Source organism: Xiphophorus hellerii, chromosome 19, assembly GCF_003331165.1.
Source record: "Xiphophorus hellerii strain 12219 chromosome 19, Xiphophorus_hellerii-4.1, whole genome shotgun sequence".
Lineage (NCBI taxonomy): Eukaryota > Metazoa > Chordata > Actinopteri > Cyprinodontiformes > Poeciliidae > Xiphophorus > Xiphophorus hellerii.
This window is the reverse complement of record NC_045690.1, coordinates 7,191,553-7,214,752: the sequence shown is the minus strand read 5'-3', so window position 1 is coordinate 7,214,752 and position 23,200 is coordinate 7,191,553. Positions and strand designations below refer to the sequence as shown.

Genomic DNA, 23,200 nt, shown 5'->3' with positions numbered 1-23,200 from the left:
TTGCTTATTACAAAACTAATCAACAGATTGCATTCTATCAATTTAAGTCAAGCAGAAAGGGCTTAGTTTTCACATTTCGATGTTAAAAGTATTTTTTTTTAGCTGTAGATGCATCAAATGATCAAACATTCACTGCAAGGATTCGATTGAATTTTACACAATAAAATGTTTATTTTCTTAGTTAAAACAGCAAAAGGTTTATTTGCTTATTTGCATCTTTTAGTGTATTTCTAATAAGTTATATTAAAAAGCATAGCAAAAAATCTGCAGAATGTGAAAATTATTTCAATATTTATCCAATAAATTTAACCAACTAATCATCAGAATAACTGATAACTATTTGTTAGCTGCAGCCTTAAACATTTGTTTTCTTTGAATGCTTCTGACATCCAGAATCTCTTTAAGGAACGACATGACCCAGACTCTGAACCCATCATAAATAAAAGAAATCTTACACGATCCTGCTCTTCTCCACTCAGGAAGTCCACCTGTAGGTCCTCCGGTCTGTCTGAAGGTGGCGCTGGTTGGAGAGCAGAGACGCTCAGAACCGAAGGCCACCTCTGCATGTCTGAGTCAGGAAGTTCTGGAAGAACGGACTCCTCTTTGTCCGGGTAGAACAGATCCATGGGTTCAATCCGGTCACCGACCAGCTCCTCTATGGGAGAAAGTCTGTCGAAGTGAGACGACAGCTGCTCCAAGTTTCTGGGTAAATCTGCTGGTGGAGAACACGGCATCCCTATCTGACCGTTCAGCTTCTGAGGTTCTGCATCCAGAACGTTCTGGAAGCCATCAAAAGAGTCCAGGAGGTTCTGTGGGCTGTCCCCCGTCTCCCTTTCAGTCAGTGTGTCCCGGTGTCCATCAGACGGAAACTTTCCGTCTCCGTTAGGATTCTCAGGCTGGTTGTCACATCCATCTTCCAGGGAATGATTCCCAGGAAGCCCTTCCTCCTGTTTCCTGTTATCATTGTAGTCACTTTCTGGATGAGTCCCATTCTGGTCACCTGGTTCATTTAAAGACTCAATTTCTGGGTCTGTCATTGGTTTATTGTTCTCTGGTATCAAACTGGACGGGATCTCTGGATGTTCTTGTCCAGTAGCCTCACTGCAAACAATGCTTGGTGGATCCGGACCTTGCAAACTCTGGACCTCTGGGTTTCTCTGCTGATCTTCATGTTCGTCCTGATCAAGTATTACTGGGCAAGGTTCTGTCTCTTCATCCGGTTCCTCTGGCTCACTGGTAATGGAGATCAGAGGAATGTTCAGACTTGGTTTGACTGAATGTTTATTTGATGTTTCTGAGCTGCTGGTCTCCTCACACTGTGAGAAGTCCCTTAAAATATCTTGGCATTCAACAGCTGAGTCATTCCCTTCATTAAAACTCTTTGACGTGTCATGCAGCTCCTCTAATTTATCCTCTGGAGTTGAATCTGTTTCCTCCTGAGGCGTCTGCTCAGGAGGAAACTGTCCATCCTGGTGACTTCCTTCTCCATCCTGTTTAATCAGAGGGATCTCTTCAGGTGGTTCAGTGGAAAAGAAAGGCTCAAACTGGTTCAACTGATCTGATTTCTCAAGATTTCCAGCATCAAAGCGGTACAGTCCTGTTTCACACACCCTATCCAAAGGTTCTTGTATTTTGGAAATTGCGTCCTGTTGCACTGGAATTTCATCCACACCCATAAGTTTGGTTTCTTCAACATCAGCTGCCAAGAGTGGTTCATGGTTTAGAGTCTCAGTGATCTCCGATTCTTCTTGGTTTCTCTCAGTCTCCATATCAATTCTGTCCAGAGAGCTCATCCCTTCATCAATGTATGTCTCAATAATGGATTCATCAGGAGCTCGGTCCTCAACGGAGGAGATAAATCCCTCATCGTACGGCATCACCTCCACCGGCGTGGCCCGGTAAACATCCCAGGCCGTCCCACTGTCACATAAAGAGCTGTCACTGCGACTCTCACAGAACCGGTCCGGATTCAGTTCCCCCTCCATCCAGGAGTCTGGAGAGTTGATGGCAGAGTCTCCAATCAGCGACTCTGGTACTGATGAGGGTGAGTGAGTGAAGGACTGCTGAGGGGAACCAAAGTCCTGCAGAACGTCGCTGCCGGTCTCTCTGATGGAGACGTCTTCGGCGTGGGGGGGGTCTGATAAAATGTCGTCGCTTGACCACGATCGAGCTGCAGCCACCCTGAACCGCGGCTCCAAGACGCTTCTGTCCTCCGACACTGAGGAGATCAGGAGTTTAGGTGGAGGTTGGGTGGAGTCCTTCTGGAACATGTAGGAACGCTGCTTCACTCTGCTGAAATGGGCTCCGTTCCTCATGTGCTCCGAGTCAATGTCACGGAAGTTGAGTCTGCCCATGGAGACGCTTCGTTCAATCACCTGGGAGGGTTCCTCGGACTGTGAGGGAAACACAGATATTCATAAGTTTTATTCTGTCAGAATCAGAACCTGTGAAAATCTAGAGTAACATTTCGTTACCTCTTGTGTGCCGGGAAAGTGCTCCAGGAACTGGGAAACATACATGATGATGGACTGCTCATCCGGAGCATTTATAGTCACGTCTACACAGAAAAAAAAAACAGAATCAGTTTTAACCTCTAAGTTTGTCCACAAAACAAGGAATCTGACTTAGAATCTGCTTTGCTCTCATTTTAAATATAAATATATAAAAAGACTTGCTGGAGAATAAAAGGTATTTTTATAAATATGCATATCTGCATGAGTATAATTCTTTAGTATAGTTTCCATTAAAGAGACAAACTGGGAGAAGAAACTGTCTGTTTTTGCAAATAGTGCTATATAGCGTCGACTTGAAGGTACAAGTCTAAACAGTTCGTGTCCAGAATGTGTGGGGTCTGCAGATATTGATACCTGGACCATTTCTTTGATACCAAAGAAAAGGTGAGCCCTGAGAACTTAGGGGAACTTTGCAGAGTGCATGCGAAATAATAGGCATCTCTCTATTTTAAAAACTAATTTGTCTGTTTCAATTTAAATTTCTATATTGAAAGTTATCTGCATCCTTCTCAATAATCAATGGGTAAATCTTTTTTGAAGGTGTGAGATGAACTGTGCTTAATCTTACACCTTCTTTTATACCTTACACATAATATATTTTACCATCAAAGATCAATTTAGAACACCTTAGCCACTTTTTTAATCATGGAGCCTAAATTTTTACTAAGGAACCACTTAAAGACCATTAAAATTAAACAATTAGCTAAGCTCAATTATTTAAAATACTGGACACATTAATGGTGCTGTATATCACCAATAACCAGGAATTTACTATCAGGTACTGAAAAAATGTGAAAACCTTTAAAGAATCTTTGCATATGTAACATATGCACCATCTAATCTCTCATCAAACTTCCTGATCTAACTGGTTTTTTTGATGCACCAGTAAAACATTCCTGCTTCTGTATCAGCAGACGGAGACACAACAGCACAAAGGTTAAAACAGGAACAAACTGGTTTTGTTTCCAGTGAAGAATAAACTGATAAAACTCCAAATAATATCAATATAACACCAGGATGCAGGTTTGACTGAAGGTTGACCTTTTCAGCTGATGGTTCCACTTGTCTTACTTTACTGCTTTGACTGGTTAAATTTCCTTAAAGCTGTAACCAATCACATAACAGTTTCAACCTTTTGTTTTCTGCTCGTTTTTAAGAGCAGAAAAAACCTCCATAGAAGTTTTTAAGGACTTCTATGGAGGTGTTTCACTGAAGCCAGTCTAGTGAAAAGTGGAAATCTGGATTTTTGCCCTTTGAATACAACCTGCTGATTTCTGATAAAGCTACTGCAACTCCCCTCACTGCAAAAATACAAAATCTTACAAAGTATTTTTGGTGTAGTTTCTAGTGAAAATATCTCAGAACACTTGGAAAAATAACTTTTCAGCAAGATGTAGGAGATTGTTTTAAGTCAATAACTCCTTAATATGAATTTTAAAAAATATTTCACTTATAATAAGATATTTTTCCCATGCTATAAATGAAAAAATCTGCAGTGAAACTTTTTTAATCAATATTAAAGAATTGTTTACTTAAAAGAAACTCCTTTAACTTACTGAGAAGTTACCTGTATGTTAGTTTTATCTTTAAGTGTACTAATTTAAGTGTACTAAGACATTTGCACTAGAAACTACACCAAAAACACTTGGTAACATTTTGTGTTTTTGCAGTGTTGTCTGACTGGTCAAACTTTCCGTGCTGTGCCAACAAGTTGATGGTTTCAATCATTCCCTATTCAGGTTGTTATCAGGTAAATCTCGTAAACACAGAGCTGCTTCAGTAAGTTAAACCTGTTTCATTATCCTTTTCACACTAAATTAAACCATGAATGGAAACGTTTTCTGACTAGTTTTAGTTGCCTTCAGTGAGACGGACCAACGGGTTTAAAACATGAGTAAACTCTGCTAGTGCATTGTGACTGAGCCTGTTTTTATCCTTGTTTGGTGTTTGAGTCCATCTTATCAGAGCATCAGGAATGTGTCACAGCGTCAGCAGCAAACAGCGACTGAGTCAAGGATCAAATATGTGAAGCTGTGATTTTTACCCTCAGCCTCCAGCAGTCGAGGTATTCCCAAACTGTAGTGAGCTATCCTGAAGGCGTCCTCCAGATTCTCTCTGGGAGTCCTCAGCAGGGCCTTCCTCATGTCCACCAGGCTGGAGTCGATGGACTTAATGACGGCCAGGAAGGCCAAACCACTGGTCCAGCTTTTCCCAAAGTCCTGCACGGCCACACCGTACCTATGAGACCACAAGAGATCAGATCAGACATCATCATCGGTTTGGGTTTTATTTTGTTCTACAGCCAACACACTTCCGGGTTCTCCTCTGGATCCACTGCAGCAGTTTCTTTATGGCCTTGCTGTTCTCCCTCATGGTGGCGGCAGCAGACTGTCGCTCCTCTGACGGCGTGCTGCTGAAGGACGTGTCGGAGTCGGAGCTGGTGGGGATGGATGACAAGCTGGACGAGGAGGGGAACTGGCTCCGGATGTTTCCCGTTAGCTCCTTGATCTTGGTGGAGATGGAGAAGTTCGATTAGACTTTTTGAATGTCAAAAATGTCTGTCACCCCTACATAACTGGGAACAACAGGTCAAAGGAGGGGAAAGTAATGAAGATGCTGAGGGAGACAGGAAGTACCTGGAAGAAGAGGATGATATTCCAGATGAGTCCAAGGATGATGGAGGAGTTTCCATCAGCGATGTCGACTGCATCGATGCTGACCAGCTTCACCTGGAAAAACACATTAATCCAGCTTTAACAAACTGGCAGATCTGACAGGAATCAGCTCAAAAACAGCCAACCCTCCGAGAGACTGACTCACATTTCTCTCCTCCAGGAAGGACAGCACCTTAGCGATGTTGTTGAGTCGGAAAATCCGATGGGAGGACTTCTTGAAGCCGTGGAGCTACGAGATGGAAAAAGTGAGCAGTTACATGGCTGCTCAGGGCGTCATGAGTTTACATGTAAATGATTAAAAACATTAAAGTCTGACCAGTTTGCAGCCGGACAGCTCCTCAAGCAGAGCCATGAGGACGTATCCATCCTGGATGTCCTGGAACAGATCCTGGATCTGCAGCGGCGGGTCACACTGAGGAGAGACACATTTTTATTCAGGATTTAAGGTCAAATCTGAACATCTCATATTATATCTACCCTCATCTTTTTCCAAAACATTTCAAGTGGAAAACCATCTCAACTGTTGTTTGAAGGCACTAAATTCACTTTTCTTCAGGGGATAAATAGGCTTTATGTTTTATATCCAGGTTGAATCTTCCTGTCAAAGGTTTTTGTGATTAGTTACAAGCTTCCCTTAGTTAATAAAGCAGCAGATTAACAGACAAGAGTCAAAAAAGACCATTTGCAGAAAGAACAACACCTTTGTTTGTAAGTATGTTCCACCCAGAACAGTTTTTGCTTTAACCATTGCAAATTCTGTTTAAAAAATCTCCGATCAAGCACCTTTAGCTACCGATCATTAACTGGTTAATCCAAAAACTAATTAACAGATCAGCCTTAAACTGTGTTGACAGGAGTCAAACAGAAAGAAATTCGCTTCTCACATGTTGATGTTAGAAGTATTTTTTTAGCTGCAGATGCATTCTTTGCTACAAATTATCAAATGTACACTAAAAGAATGCTATGTTGTTGCATTTTAGAATAAGAAAAGAATTTAATTACTTATAATAAAACGTCCAAACTCAGAGCGGATGGTCTAATGGTCACTATGGTGACGTGGTTTTGACTTGTCTAAGCTGCAGGTCACAACTCTGCCAACTGAAATCCTCCATTAGTCTGGTTTTAAGACTGAATAATTAAACATCATAGCTGCAGATGGATCGGGTTCCATTAAATCGTCCTGCTCAGAAAAGTCCAGATGTATCTACTGGAGCAGCTCTGAAGACAAACAAGGTAAGGTGATGATGGATGCAGATTATCACTGCATCAGAGAGAGGAGCCTGAGAAACTGAGCCCTGACATGAACCTGCTGGGACATGGAGGCCGTTTGGGGTAGGGGGGGTTGAGGAGCTGGAACGTTCCAAGATGGCTGAAAACAAGTGCTTGATTGTTTAATTAGTGGGTCAGAGCTCTGACAGCAGGCCAGACACACAGAGGGAGAGAAGAGAGGATTATTGTGTCACGGGAGACAAAAGAGACAATCAGACGCTGAGACTCACTGTTCACAAACTACACTGAGGACAGAGACTGCAGAGGCTGGAGTCGCAGTAATAATAGCAACAGAGCATAATGCAAAACAAAACAACACAACAAATGCACCCAAAAGAGACAGACACTAACTGGCTGGTGGCTGCAGAGGATCAATACACCAACAGTTCATAACTCCACAGCTTGTCAGCAGGCAGCATCACTTTCACTTCACTGATTCTGTTTCCTCTGAACGTTTATTCAGAGCAGAACTGAGTGTTTCTCTGTATGACGTAAGAAAATGTGGTGGCAGCTCTTCAAACTAATCGTGTCTGTTTTTTACCTATTGGATTGTTTGCATTTACTGATTTATACTTCTAATCCATTTCATTACATTTTATTGCTGCAATCTGTTTAATGCAGGAGTTTCCAGGATCAACTTGCATTCCTGTGAAAATGGAAAGACTGTGGGAGCCAGTCTTTGTTTGCATGGCTGTATATTTAACTTTCTTTTGTGATTTATTGATTTTTACATTATATTTGGGTTGCAATCTTATGGGCGTTTGCACCTACAACAACATAAAAGATACCAATTGTTATATTGATAATCAAGATTGCATTGCAAAACAAAGTAACTAAAATATTAGATAAAAGAAGCAAGTACTAGTAACAAAATTTAAAAAAAACATGATTCAGTATCAGCTTTGCTGGCCAAGACTGTGTGCACAAACCAGGAGTTTGACACATCAACGCTAAATTTATAAACTTCAGAAGAAAGAAAGGATAAAGAAACAGTGCGTGTATGTATATATTTTATCTTTTTTTATAGAGAAAAAGAAAAGGCAGGTTGTGGTCATGAAAATATGCTTATGTTGTCTCACAGCGGAGTGGCTAACGACTCAGGCTGTAAAGTGTTCATTATTTTCATCAGAGAAACACAAACATTATTATGTGTGTACAAAAACCACAATATAATAACAAAATTATACTTTCTCCATTTTCCCACAAATGAGTTTAAAATGCATGAGTCCATATAAACCCCAGAGCAACAGGTGTAATGGTTCTCTTGAAGTTAAATGGATATTTTTAAAAAAAGGTTCAATACTGAAGGAACAAAAAATGTAACAAAGGTTGTGAGCTGTGCTGTATAAAATTTTTATAGTTGCAATTCCAACCAACACACTTTCTTTTTTTAAGAATATTCCTTCTCCGTTTGAACACACAGAAATATGTTGCAATTATCCTGCAATGCTCACAGCCGGCGTTCACACATCAACGATTAAATCCTGCTGGTTTTCTGGCTCAAAATAGGAAGTGATGTCATTCCAAGAACCAAGTTCTGACCTCAGTTCATCTGAATTCAGACAACATGCCTCCTGAGGACATTTTGAAAGACAAACCGATCCAAATTATGTACAGAAATCAAATCAGTTAAGTTATATAGACTTTCCAATTATTGTCTAGTTGTAATAAAGTACTATAATTTATATATTATAGTAAAGTTTAACACAGAAATGTAAAACTGTGTCCCCTGGACTGTCTCTGTGAGGCCTTTGACTGCAATTAAAAAAATATACAAATTTGCATACCTTGGCACAGAATGTAGATGGAGACGTTCTATTTTTAATCAGGGCAAAATTATTACAAACATATTAAAGCCTTACAATAAAAAATGTTGTCTACAACAACAACAGCTTTTTAGGACCACGTCTGTATTTAGCAGACTTTGGTGCAACCAGATCTGCTTTTAATGACTCAAACTTGGTTATACACTTTTCAGTAAGAGTGACCTAAATCTTGTTTTTATTACTCCGGGTTGACAAAATATTGTTGAATAGGTAAAAAAAAAAAAGAAGATATTTTCTTTTTCTTTCTTTTTTTGGCCCACAAGTTCTTTTGACTTTATAATTTTGGCCCAGGTGAAAAAGAGTTTGGACAGCCACACTGTAACGTTTAATTGCGAACTTAACAGCAATTCCTTATTCTAAACAATAAATCCTACTTTTTAAACAGGAAGAAACCTCCATCAGGATGAGTATGAACGGCCACCCACTGCAGTCAACTGGGGGTTTCGGAAGACAGACACAAAAAACATACAGATGCACTGATCCATGGGAATCCCGAGGCAAGTCAAGCCCAGCATAAAAGTTTGGACTTTGTTAAATAAATAAGACAGAGGCAATGTATTTGGACCAATTTGGGACAATGTTGCAGTGTTTAACTCTGCCCACATCCCGTCTCTCTGCTCCCCTGTAACTCCTGCCTCCTTCCAGACAGTCATTGTTCAGTTCTGGGTCAGAAACAATGTTCTGTTGTGACTCTATTGGACTCTGTGCTTACAGTTAAAATAAAAGGTCAAACTTGGTCAGTATAAATGATTAAAGTCTCCAGAATGATGGAGGTTTAAACAACCCAACATGAGTTTAGCATCTGAATCTATAAACATAATCTGATTATTGATCATCCTGAATATGAGCTAATTGAAGTTAATGTTGTCTGAACAGCAGAAATAGATTTTTACATTGTTATTGTCAGCATGTAAATAGTTCTACACTTGATAAGAAAACAGAGATTTATTTTTGTTTAACCCTCAGCTACCTGCTACAAAATGCAAACTTTACAATACATTTTTTTCCAGTAGTTAGTTCTCTATTTTACCTGTTTGTGTTTATTTCAGTTTATTGTCTAAAGCTCTAACATTTGCCCCTCTCAGCACAGGTGTTGATGTAAATGGAGACTTTCTATTTTTATTTAGGGCAAAATTATCACAGATGACGTAAAAAAACCCCCCAAAAAAACAATTTAAGTAGAAAATATTACCAACAACAGAAGTTATTTGTCTTTAAATAACCAAACTTTTTATCAACATCTGTCCAGAAACATTTACTCAAAAACTGACTTTGCTGCAACCTAAACTGCTTCTAATTAATTTATTAAACTTGGAAAAATACAAAAAGTGTTTTCAAAGTAGGAGTGACTTAAATCCTGATTTTATTGGTCAAAATTAACAAAATTGATACCTAGAAACTTGCTAAACCCTATGAAAGTTTTGGATCTATAAAATGTACGAATGCACCTTTAACAACAACTCTTACTACTTTATGTGTTTAATTAAAGTACTGCAGACTTTATTGGTGAGTAGGCAAAATATCTGTTGTTTTTAATGTAGTGATTTTCTCCTGTAATAAAGTTTGGACCATCTCCTTTTCCCGCTGATGCCTGCAGCCTGAAACCTGCAGCTGATCTCACTTTGCATGTTTGCATATTCACATTTTCAAAGATCAGACCATAAAACACAAATGGGCTGCAGGTGTCGAGTTACAGCTGACACAGCATGAATGGGTCATGTTCAGCAGTTTCTCATTATGACATCCATGCAGGAGCTTCAGGGTCCCACGCCCCCACTTCAGCAGAGAGGGGGCGCTCTCACACAAACGCTGACGTTTCGGGACAGTTGAACATAAAACAAACTTTCCCTGAGGTGTAAATGGAACAGACCTTCTCTAAATGCAGGTTCATCCATCGTGTGAAGGTTCTCTTCTGCACCACCTCTCTTTCCACTGAAACACACAAACAGGGAGAGCATAAGAGGCTGCAGAAATGTGAAGAAAACTCAGAGATCGTAACATCAGACAGAATTATTATCGATTCCTGTTCCGCTTCCGTCTTGTTTAAGAAACATACAAATTGGATAATTTCTCTGCATCACTCAAAGACAGGATATTTACAACTGTGGCCACTCACTGACTAATTTTTAATGACATTATTAGACATAAATTGGTTGGTTTCTATTCATAGCTCACTGTTACACACTAAACATAGATAAACACCTATAAAATATAACAGAAGAGGTGGATTCATGCAGCAACTAATAAATGTTCCATTTGAGAGAGGAAAATTGTCTTTATTTTATGTATTTTAAAGATAAAATCAAACTTCCAGTGACTTTTCTTAAATAAACTCCTTCCGACCTGATGCACTTCAGCACTATGTACCAATATAATTAAATTATTCATTTATAACTGCAGAAAAAAGCAGGAGAAGCATTTCAGAGGATTTTAATTTCATGTTTCTTGAGAAAAATTGAGAGTTTCAGTGTTTTTTTAACAGCAGAAGGTGTAAACGTATTAACATGTTTGTGCGTCAGTGGGTTGTCACATTTAATAAAGCCAGATGTTCACACACTTCCAACCAGCATCATTTACTGCAGTTCTGGGAAAAGGAATGGGTCAAAATTCAAGCAAACTAGTGGAAGACATTTGTGAATGTAAACCTTGATAAAATTCTCTAAAGTATAATATCCCTCTCATTTTCTGCTATTTAGCAAACAGAAAAAACTTTGGCAATCATAACTGACCTTAAAAAGGAAAAGATTAGTCTGATTTAAAGTCAGACAGTGACAAAAAAAAGATGCTATGTGTCCCTTTATTTAGTTTATATGAATATCTGGCATACCACATGCATTTTATCAAATCTCTAACAGTTCAAATTTGAGCTTCCTTCAAACAGCAGCTGATGTGATCAGAAACAGTCGTCCTCTTTCATCTCTGCTGCTGACGGAGTTGCTTCAGGACAAACTGCATAATCACAGCAAAGTTTATGTTTCAGCTCGAATGTAAAATCTATGTTTATGGATCCTGGGAGATACAGGAGGTTTTTTTTTTTTTTAATCTCTCTCAAAGTGGGGAACCTGATGCTCAACAGAGCAGGAAGTGATGGGAGGAGCTCTGAAGCGTTGCCATAGCAGCAGTCACCTGTTACTCATTTTTATGTCCTGAATGACTCAGTCCCACCCCCTCCAGCACACAACAGGTAATGAGAGCTGTGGTTGCTGTAATGATGTAAACAGCATTCTGAACAGAAGAAGATCTGCTCCGCAGGGCGGCTGACGAATGTCACAGATGAAATCAGGAGCGACTTCAGTGATTCTGCTTTCTTTGAAACCACAAACATGCAACACAGAACCTGAACAGATCCAGGTTTTTAACCGGAAGAATCTAAATATCCAACAATTTGCATGAAGTGATCCAACTTCCTGGTTTTGTTGAAATGTCCTTCAGTTTTTACTGCGAGAACATTCAGAGATTATCCTTTTTTAACTTAAGATCTTTCACAATCAAACCACTTTTCACTAATCTGACCTGAATTCAACTCCAGTTTCGCCTCAAAGTTCAGAAAGAAATCGGTCACATCATGTTTTCTTTTTAAATAACAGAAAGAAAAACAAATCAGGTCAACATTCAAAAGTAAATAAAAAACACTGCACAGAGTTTGAATTGACATGTGGAGAAACTCATGGATGGTTTCTAGGAAATATTTCTGTTTGTGATACAGTTAAGCCCAAATTTTACATACTCTGTGACATTTGACTTCCAATCTCAGTAACCGTGGTTTCATGTTAATTTCCTAGTAAAAATGTGAACTTGTTGAGGTCAAATGTAATTTTTTTCTTTATTTATAGACTCAGACTGCAGCCCATCCTTTGCAACACAGATATAAAGACTGGAATGTGTGACTCCACCTATTTTCCCTTTAAGCTGCAGTTTAACACACGGCTGGTCAGTAATCCAACCATGTTTGGATTAAAGCACCTTTAAGAAATTTCCTACTAAATGTTTGTTAGTATTTTGTAACAGATGTTGTGTAGAAAGATATTAGCACTTTGATGTAGGTATCTTAAAATAGGTTTACCCAAACTAACATAGTTTTTGTCTGCTGTTTTTATTGTTTTTATAACATTGAATGAATGATGTGGTTTTGTGTTGTGTTTGTTTCATGGGACTATGGATGGAAATTAGGATTTTGCTCAATTTTGTGTATTTACTTCGCTATTGTATGCTCATTAATATGCACTGTTCTATTCTAATAAAAAACAATAAATTCAGAAAGTTCAGTAAATAATGACTTTGTATTTAGGATACACTTCAAGTTATTTCATCTGGAGAAAGATTTTTAATTAATGGTGTTTGTGTAGAGACAGGAACAGATTAGACCTTTATGTTTTTCAGAGGGAATAAATAATTTATTATAAACAAACATGCCAAAACAACATCTTGGCAGATCAGATTTATATGAAATGCAACTCTATGCTGATGCTGTGAAGCCTGCAGAAACCAGGTGCATAAAGGTTTCTAAAGCAGCAGGTTACCTGAGTCTCCGCTGAGCATGTTTTTGATTAAAACAGGACACAGTCAGATAAAATGTAATGTTCCTGCTCAGAAACACGTGATGTCTCTGCTTCATCTCACAGATGATGTTTAGTGTGAACCTGAGAGCTGCTGCTGCTCATTTGTTTGCCATGCAAACATCAGAGTGAACATTTCTTTACAGCGCAGCTTTTACAGCTCTGAAACCAAGCAAAACAGCGTGAGGAGGGGACAAACCGGGAGCAGCTCAAACATCAACAGGAGCAGAAAAAGATCCAGAGGTTCAGACTTCTGCACATCCTGACCTCTGGGTTAGTCAGAGTTAATACAACAACCATGTCAGGCCCTACAGATGCTGCACTCCATGTTTGTTTGTCTTATCAGATCCGATAATGGAGGCTATTTATTAGCCTCGGGCAGGAACAGGTGCAGCTCTACAGCATGGAGTTAAACAGCAGATCAGAGCCGTCAGTCACATCAACAACCTGACCCTGATCAGTTTAAATGAGTGGGTCCTTTCTTTAATCTGATGAAACATGAGTTCGTGTAATTAAACAGCAGAAATCCAGCCAGCTGTTCCCTAACAGACTGTTTAATGTGTCTGACTGCGAGCTAACGATACGAGTCGGAGTCTTCCTAACATCGTTAACCTTCAAAGAGCTCTACACTGCAAAGACACAAAATCTAAACAATGTGTGTTTGGTCTAGTTTCAACTGCAAGCATCTTTGTACACTTGAATTAAGACAAAACTGCCTTACAAGTAAGGAGATATAGGAGCAAGTAATTTTTCAGCAAGAATTTCAGCAAGATAAGAAACTTTTTAAGTAAAAAGTCTCTTAAAAATGATGAAAATTGCTAGTTCCACTGGCAGATTATTTTATTTATAACAAGACATTTCTCACATGTTATAAGTGAAATAATCTGCCAGTTGAACTAGTATTTTTTCATCAACATAAAGAAATGGCTTACTTTAAATAAGCTCCTATATCTTGCTGGAAAGTTACTTGTAAGTTAGTTTTGTCTCATTTCAAGTGTACAAAGATATCTTCACTAGACACTAGACAAAAATATTTGGTGATATTTTGTGTTTTTGCAGTGTAAACGTCTGATTCTGGTCTAAACCTCTCCTTAAACACAACCATGTCCACTGATTCCAGTTTATGCAGTGCTGAGGTGTGATTTCTCCCTAAATACAGTCTCTGTGAGCCACGTTTCACCCTGACGTCTCTGATTACAGGGCTCTTCCTCCTTGTTCCTGCCTACATGGGGACTATCTGACTCCCAGCCACAGAGTTTCTCCTCCCGGGTGCCAATTAGAGCCGAGCAGCCGACTTCTTCCTGACGTCCTCCCACACGGAGACAAACCGAGCCTGAACACTGACTCAGAGATGAAAGATGACGAGCGACACCGCTGAGAAACGATCAGAGCGGAGGTGTGAATGTGGCTGCAGGAGTCGCAGGAAGAGCTGCGGCGATGGTAAAATATTCATGAGGGATGGGGTGGTGGGTGGGGGTGTTCCTGAACACTGCAGTGCTGCGTCGCCTCGGTTATGTAAGATCACAGTTCACAGGGAGGCTGAGAGTCTTCATCACTCCATCTGCTCACGTGTTCCACCGAGTTTCATAAACGCCTATTAGAGAACAAATTTCACTGAAATAATCATGTTATAAACATGATGAAGTCTAAATCAAAGGTGTTAAAGTTGCTACTTCCCTCCCATCGCCCTCTCATCTCATACTGGTTTCTAACTCCTCAGCCTGTCACTTCATTCATTATTACACTATGTGATGCTCCTGAGTCAGACTCTCTGTATCTGCAGAATATATGAATGCAAAGCTGGTATTTCTAATCAGATCTAGTCAGTGTCTCTTGATTCCCGGTTTATTATATAGTTTGCTGAAGCCCTGATTTGTAAATATCTCCAAACTAAATAGTTTTATTGATGCACTGCTGCTAATCAATCAATTCAATTTGTTTGCCTGGTTTCAGAGAACTTTACAGAATTTGCTCCAAGCGGAGAACCTTCACTGCAAAACACGAAATCTTACCAAGTATATTTGTCTAATTTCTAGTAAAAATATCTTACTACACTTAAAATAAGACAAAAATAGATTATAAGTAACTTTTAGCAAGTCACAGAAGATTATTTCAAGTCAGTAATTGTTAAATATTTCTAAAAAGTTCCACTGGCAGATTTTACTCACTTATGGGAAAATGTCTTGTTATAGGTTAAAAAAATCTGCTGTTTGAACTAGAGCTTTATATTAATATTCAGAAATTAGATTAGATTAGATTTTGTGTTCTGCAGTGTATTCAGAGCCAGCAATCAGGAATCTGTTCAGAGACATGAATCTGTTCAAGAGCCACTTCAGACTCCCGAATATCCCAAAATGTATTTTTATTCCTGAAAAAAAAAATCTGGGTAGCCAAAAAAAGCAGAACATAAACAGCAAAAACAGGCAGAAACATGAATGTAACGGTGCTTAAACTTGGAAAGATGTACAGTTGATGACTGATAACCAGACAGAAAGATGAACTGATGCTGAACTGATCAGAGTCGGACGGAACCGGTTTCACTCCTGCAGCCGGTCAGTTATTAACAGAGTCGATCAGCCGCTTCCGTCACTGTGCACTCCCATCCACATAAACACGTTTCAGTGCAGAAACATTGATGTGACACACTTTTAGCTCTTTAACCTCAGCCGATCAAATGGGTTCAGATCAGTTTAAGTCAATCAGAACGTCTACGGAAACCACAGAGAAACATCTGGAGCTGCATCTTCCTCTCTAGTTTAAAACCCGACTCCTGCTCTCCGTCTCGCTGCTCAAAGTTCAGTGAGCTGATAACACAAACTGTGCTGGAGGTCTTTGACATGCCGTTCTCTCTCAGAGTCTCTGCAGTGGCTTTTTGTGGAGGTCAGGTTGTGGCTCCATCCTGTCAGCTGACAGCAGCCTCGCTCTGTAAGTGCAAGCTCCAAGTTAATCCTGATTGCGTTTTAATGGATCCTTATCAGCACCATAAACCGACTCAGGAGTCCTGCAGCAGAACCATAAATACCCGAAGCATCAGCTGGAAGCAGAGCTGAACGCCAGACAGATAACAGAAGCTTCCAGAGTCATAATTAGAGGCAGCATGTGGGAGAAATGTTTATGTTTCAGTTTTATCTCTTCAGAGATGTTGCAATTAAAAACCGCATCTAATTCATCAAACGCTGAGATCAAAAACCTTGACAACTTTCAGATTTAATTAATGTCTGAAAAACTCTGATTTTGCAGAAATAATCTGAAAATAAAATCTAAAGATCAGACTGAACCTTCAGGAAAATCCAGGACTGTCCTCCCTCTGATGATGTTCTGTTCCTTTCACTTTATCTGAGAGATCAGACAGGAAACAAGTTAATGAACCTGAAGTGCCTCCATGAAGCAGCACAGAAAGAAAGCCGAGCTGCTTCAGCCCAATTTCAGTCACCGTAAGGTAACCGTTTGATCCGTCACATCAGATCAGAGTGAGAGCTCAGCGGCTAAAATCATTCTGCACATTATCAAAAAGCAGCCGCAGCAGCTCGTTACAGCGATTAAACGGGGAAACTCCGAGATACGAAGGGATCAGCTCCAGACGCTCGCAGGTGAACTTCCTCTGCAGACACAAAATGAGCGTTTCAGGCTGAGATGAAGCAGAGCAGGTAGTGAAGGTTTATATAAGCTGCAGGTCAGACTCAGAGCATTTCCTCAAAAACACAGCAAGGGAAGAAATCACTTCAGTTAGCCAAAATAAAAATATAAAAGTTCAGTTTCAGAGTCTGTATATGGGCACATTGTTATCTTTTGATAAAGATCAAGGTCTTGTCATTTTGACTAAGTAGGATATTTTTCCTAGGTATATATGAAGAGAATAAAATACTGAAATTTCCTTAACAAGTTTGTAAAAAAAAAAGGAATTACAAGCTTACCGGATCCAAAGGAAATTGGCCCCTTGTTGTTTTGTTGCCACATCTCTAGTCAGTATTAAGGCTGAGCGACAGAGTCGATTTATTCAGCTTTGCTTTACATGTATAAAGTTACAGAATTTCAGCTATTAATTGCCTTTGCAACCATTATCCATGTTATTAGTTTGTAAAGGCAAACAGCTCTGGAAAAAGGAGTTCTGAAAAGGAAGAAATGTTAAATGAACAAGCATGAAGTAAACCTAGAGAGGAGATTTCTGTTCATTTGAACATTGCTGCTTGGGTTTAAGGTCCCGTTTGGCAACTACTCTGACAAAAGGGTGACAAACTTCACGAATGCTGTCACCATCCAAGCTTTGTGTCTTGATTTTCACAGTTCTTAACCAATCTGTTGCATTTTCCAGTCACTTTGTACAGTATTCATTTATTATAAGTATTAATTTGTAAAATGGCTGATTTTTATAACAGCTTTTGCACTGTTGCCTCTTTGGGCCAGAGTTCTTTTGGAACAGGCCTCAAATCGACTCATAATTGTTTTTTTATCATTTCAGAGTTCCTTTATACATTATGTTGTTTTATTTTAAACCTAAAGTCTAAATATAAAACAAACAAAAAAATAAAAATTAAAAAGCACAAGACTATTTAGACCAATAAATCCTCTACCAAATTGTGTCAGCTGTCTTTATGTAGCTGTTTTATGTGTTTTGCAAATAATTTTGTGGCCTTGTCTCAGTTTAGCATTTGTGGGGTCTGATTTTTGGTCAGAGGGGTTTGCATTTGCATTATGACTTGCTTTTGCAGATACATTTGTCAATCTAATGAACAGCAGCAGGTCTGCATGATGGGGCAAGTTGGTTGCATTTTACAACTGTTTCTGCATGTTTGGACATATGGATGCATTGCAGCTTGTTTTGAAACTGAAATGGTTAAAATCATCAAATTTGCTGTTGGATTCTCTGGTAAAACAATTTCAAATGTTGTTGCTTTGGTCCTGCTGTTTCACAGTTCATAGCTGCATTGAAGCATTCCAAATTATTAGAGATAAAGCACAAATTTTAAACACTGTGATATAGATCATGTTTCACAATGATAACATACTATATCAGGATATTAATTTGAACTGCATGTTCCAATGCAAAGCAGCTTCATCATAAAAATGGTAAAAAACACAGTTAACCTCTAACGCCACTGCAACAAACCCAGTTAAACATTGAGCTGCATGAACAAACTTCCAGATAAGTGTGAACCTGACCAGATGCCTTCCCTTTTTTATCCCACAGCACCTGAACTCACCAGCTACACACCGGCACAAACACAGCAGAGCCGACACAGGAGGTTTTCATTTGTTTTTGGCTTTTAACTGAATTGAAAAAGAAAAAAAAAAAAATTCAAATCCTAAACGGAAATTAAATTTCAGCTGAGAACAAACAGTGTTTACAAAAAAGTCACAATGCCATAAAATGTTATTTCTCACAAAAAAGAAAATCTTCACCTGAACTGCACAAAAACAGAGACATGGAAGAGTCATCGCTTCCTTGTAGTGTTGGCAGGTTTTCCTGTCAGAAACACACAGTGATGGACAGACAGCAGAAGAGGAGTAAGGCTCAATAAAAGAACAATTAAGATGTCTTGTCAAGATGTTGTCATGGAAACAAATAAAAGTACGAAACGTTGACAAGAAGTGCTCAGCGACGCTCTGCCTTGTACTTTCAAAAACTAAGGCCTCACAGCGCTTCAAGTGTGTGTGTGGGGGTGGGTGTGTGTGTGCGTGTGCAGGCGTGGGGGCGTGTGTGTGTGTGTGTGTGCGTGGGGGCGTGTATGTGTGTGTGTGTGTGTGCGTGTGCACGCGTGGGGGCGTGTGTGTGTGTGTGCACTCAGGCCTTATTGAAACCACCTGCTTCTCATAAAAAGCAGCATTCCAGTTCAGCCGTGAGCTCGACGTCCTGACATCAGACACAAAGAGACCAGTGACCTTTCTGAGAGGGCCGAGGTATTTTTAGGGTAGGAAATAGGGAAATGAAGTCACCGTCACAAACTCAGCACTTTATTCCTCTGAAGGTCAACCAGGCCGCAGCAGTTCGGGTCAGAATCCAGCCTGACGACAACAGAACCAGTTTAACCTGAAGAGGCTCTTCACTCGAGCCACTTGAAAACTGATTCAAGTTGTTTCAGATGTAGTTCTGAGCTTTCTGTCTGATCAAAGATCAATACTTCCAACAGCCTTCACCCGATTTGAACAGAATTGAATGACGCAGAACCACCAACAATAGTCCGAAACAGGTGAGGTCATCAGAGTTGTGTTGTCATCATTTTTTCTGCACATGCTCAGATAGTTTGACTGAACTCTGCAGGAATCCTGACACGTTTCTGCTTGGACACGTATGACGAGCAGAGGGTGCACACAGACAGCAGAAACAAAAACAAAACTCAGTGTTCCTGCCTCTGAACCTGATGAACATGATCTTCCTTTTCAGAGGAGCAGGCCACCAACAGAGGCTCCACATGGCGGATCGGGTTCTGAACACAACGATTCAAAGCTAAGAAGTAACAAACTCAAAGAGCTGCAGGAGAATTTCAAATCAGAGGAAATATGTCTGCTTTATTACACAGTTAACTGTCCAGCCTATTCATCACTGTGTTGCACTTATCCAAAGGTCGGTGCAGTCTTAAATGACAGTTATTCATCCAAACTCAGATAAATAGCGATAAGACTCGTAGCAGCACGATGTTAAAGTCAAAATCTGAATGAAGTGTTCGTTCTAAATCGGATCTGACAGGAGAGGAGCAGATGATGAAGTAATGAGTGTGAGTGGGAGATGTTCTGCTTCAAGGTTATTTTTACCACCATCAGTGAAATTCTTCTAAACAGGAGAGAATTTCAGCTAAAAAGAGCCTTTTATGAAGCATAAACCCTTTAAGGAGGCAATGTCAAATTAAAAAACGTATCTAAAAAAGCAGCATAACAACTCCTGTAAGGAAACACTATAACAATGTCTAAACTTCTATAAAAACATAACATAATACCCCCTACAGATATAGTGCAACTGATGTAACATCTTCTGATGATACAATGTAACAATATAATAACTCTTCTGGGAGACAATGTAGCAAATCCTTCAAGAAGAAACTAAAAATTTAACAATTCCTCTAAGAAGTGTAACAATGTAACAACACCTCTAAAAATGTAAGAACTTCTCTACAGTAGAAATTAACTTATGTAACAGCTTCTCCAAACGAAGCTTTTACATAGCTGTTACATTGTAACCTTCCTTTCTGGAAGGATTTTTGATTTAATCAAAAATCAAAATCAAATTGTATTTGTATAGCACATTTCAGCAACAATGCATATCAACTACTGTCTTTAAAGAACTAAATAAGCAATGTGAGAACTCCTCTATGCTGAAAATCTAGCTTTTTAAAGAAATAATGTATCAAAGTTTAAAACAAGACCAAAGAAAACATCCTGTTTTATAAAGTACTGCACCAACTTCTCAAAAGAAAATAAAACGTACAATAGTGACAACTTCTCTAAGGAGACAATGCAAGAATCTGACAGCATAACTTCTCAAGTATTAATCTGAGAAATTCTTTAAGAAACACTATAATATATCCTTTTTGAAAACAATGAAACAACTCATCTAAATATATAATGCAAAAAAAATCCTTAAAGGAACTAAATGTAATGGCATCCATGCTATACTAACCCTAAACCTTAGACACAATACAGACAATAAGTCAGTTAGAGATGACTTGAAAATAAACACGCAGCTGAACTCATGGATCAGATTCACTGTACTGATAAAAGTAATAACAAAAACAGGTCAAAAGATACAGATCAGTATCAGAAAAAAAAATCAAACCAGTTTGAGTTCATGAAGTTCAACAGAAACATGAGGAGCAATGCGTTCAGAAGCCACAGTTTACTCACACTCCACTGTGCACATCTACTGCATCATGTTTTTGGTTTTCTTTCTAATTATGTTTTGCTTTTTTATTTCAGCGTCGTTTCCTCCTACCTGAGTAATTAGTGCCAGGCAGTCATTAAAGCGGTTTCATACACCATCGGTTAGCTCACAGAGAAATGAGGCAGCAAGTAGCTGGTATGAGATTCAGGCTTTAACTGCCTGCTTAAAGGAAAAAACAACAGTTTATCCCTGTGATTAGTTGCAGACTTAAAACTTGTAGTTATTTTTTCCTCCTAGATAATAATCTCCAAGCAAAACAAGGTGAAGCTGTGAGCATCGAATTATTCATGAATGGCTCTAATATCTTTATGAAAAAATTTTAAAATGCACAAATGTTTCTCCTGATAGTTCTTATCTGAACATTACGTAGTGTGAGCTTCGGTTTGGATACTGATCGCTCCTCCGGTTCCTGCAGCTTCGGAGGCGGGAGGCAGATCTGTGTGGGATGTGTGATGCGTTCAGCTCTGATCTTTTCCTCGACTCGTTGTGTTATGCAACAATCCCCCGGTCAGTGTTCTCACTGCTTCCACTCATCAGATGCTTCAGCCCACAGAGCTGCAGAGACACACTGCGAGGAGTCGTCAAAACCCGAGTTCGCAGGAACAGATCAGGGATGTTTGGATCAAACGGGCCTGGGATTCTGATGCTTTTCCATTGAAAAACACTGATTACAAACAGGGCTGACACATCCCGAGTTCAATCTGAAACAAACTGCAGCATCTATTTACTTCAGCACTGAAACCAACCAAGTCATCAAACCAGATCCAGATTTTCATCTGACAATGAGTAACCTGGCAAACCCTCATTTGAAGCTACCAAAATTATATACAGCTATAACCTAATGGTACTGACCAATTAAAGGTGTTGCTTCATCGCTTCACGGTGTTGTTTAACACATCACTGTGCAGAGAAAGCACAAGTGGTGAGATCAATATACAGATTCCTGCATCATCAACCAGTCAATAACCCAATACTGCAGAAAAACTAAAGCTTTGTTGCAAATCCTTCACAAAGAATCAAATCCACATTTATAGCATTGTAAATGTACACTCTGCTTCTTTATTTATGAAGTAAAACCCACACAACATACTGAGGCATGAAATTTAATGTCTGGAGGTAATTTGGATTTTAATAAGAAATGGAAAAGTCTTTGTTCTTAAGTACTGAGAAGGGATCTTTATTCTGTGGGTGCTGAATCAACCAGGAGATGAACAACAGACTGAACACAGACTGGACTACTGAAGAGTTGCGGCAAAGTAAACACAGGAACTGCTGGCTGATTAACGGATGACGCAGCGCGAGTTTGGCTCAGAAGTACAGCTTTGGTCATATAATACAGATGTTGGATTTGCAGCTAAATCTGACTAAATATGTCGTACATTATACACCTGACAAAAAGTCTTCACACACCTTGACTGCGTTTTTCCTTTTTGTCATGCTACAAACACAAACTTCAAAACATTTTTTTCAAATTTTATGTGAATTGTTTTCAAAATATTTTACAAGAAAATCAAAAAGATGTGGCATTAATGTGACGCCACAGAGTAAAATCCACTGAAACCAGCGACTTTCTAAAGTCCTAATTGGTAAAGAAACCAATTAGGTCCACTCTTATTATTCCATATCTCTATAGAACTACTTAGTATTAAAATCCTGTAAAGTACACAGAGTTTTATGGTTGTAACATTAACAAAATGTTAAATGTGGTTGTCTATCAGGCTGTTACAACCAAATCTTCTTACTCTGAGTTTTTTTAATTCTCTTGTTTCAAACTTTTCTCTTTGGTGATCCAACATGTAAGAACAGCAGAAATAGCAGTGCAGACAATATCTATAAGTTATATAAACTGGACATTCTTCAACTGATTGTGTTTCAAATTCAATAATTTTATTATAGAAAAATTTTAAAGCTTTTGTTTCAGCCTGAGTTTTCTACTTTTTTTTTTTAGTTCTGATGACTAACATAGGAAGATTTATGAATGAGAAACACTTAATTAGGAAATTGGCCAAATTCCAAATGATGCAAAATGATGTAATATCAATTGGCTGACACTAGACTGCACCAAATAGGACATTATGACCTACACACAGATTAAAAAAAAACTGTTTTTGATAGAAGAAATAAATCCTCTTAACCTGGAGAGAGAGAAAAGCACCAAACATGTTCAGCAGAATTATTTAACACCTCAGTGCAGATTTTCTGCATAGTTTGAACTTTCTGGGTTGACGTCTGAGGCAGTGCTGGGGTCGGGGTGCAACTCCAGCCTTCAACACGCAGCATGGCTCAGGTAACGTCCACAAACAAAACGTCGGATCAAAGAAAGCTCTTTGTTATGCTGTCTGACTCCAGGTTGATCTCTAAGATGATCTAACTTTCTATGATTCAAGACTGTGTGAAAGCTCAGTTTGTATGTTTCCATAGCAACAGTTGCTCAGTGTAACACTCATCAAAGCACGTTGTGTTTTCTCTGAAGCAAACTTCATCCCTG

The 23,200-nt window shown here is 39.1% G+C and overlaps 1 protein-coding gene across 1 annotated transcript in view; it reads right to left on the bottom strand.

The window, feature by feature from the left end:
• The window catches only part of clmna (calmin a), a 28,840-nt gene that overhangs the window by 4,298 nt on the left and 1,342 nt on the right, over positions 1–23,200 (bottom strand). The window contains exons 2-9 of the mRNA XM_032547335.1: positions 10,154–10,215; positions 5,505–5,600; positions 5,334–5,417; positions 5,150–5,242; positions 4,825–5,021; positions 4,558–4,751; positions 2,475–2,557; positions 456–2,393 (exon numbers count right to left, since the gene is read on the bottom strand). Coding sequence (XP_032403226.1) covers positions 456–2,393; positions 2,475–2,557; positions 4,558–4,751; positions 4,825–5,021; positions 5,150–5,242; positions 5,334–5,417; positions 5,505–5,600; positions 10,154–10,215 — 2,747 coding nt within the window. The remainder of the gene's footprint in view (positions 1–455; positions 2,394–2,474; positions 2,558–4,557; positions 4,752–4,824; positions 5,022–5,149; positions 5,243–5,333; positions 5,418–5,504; positions 5,601–10,153; positions 10,216–23,200) is intronic.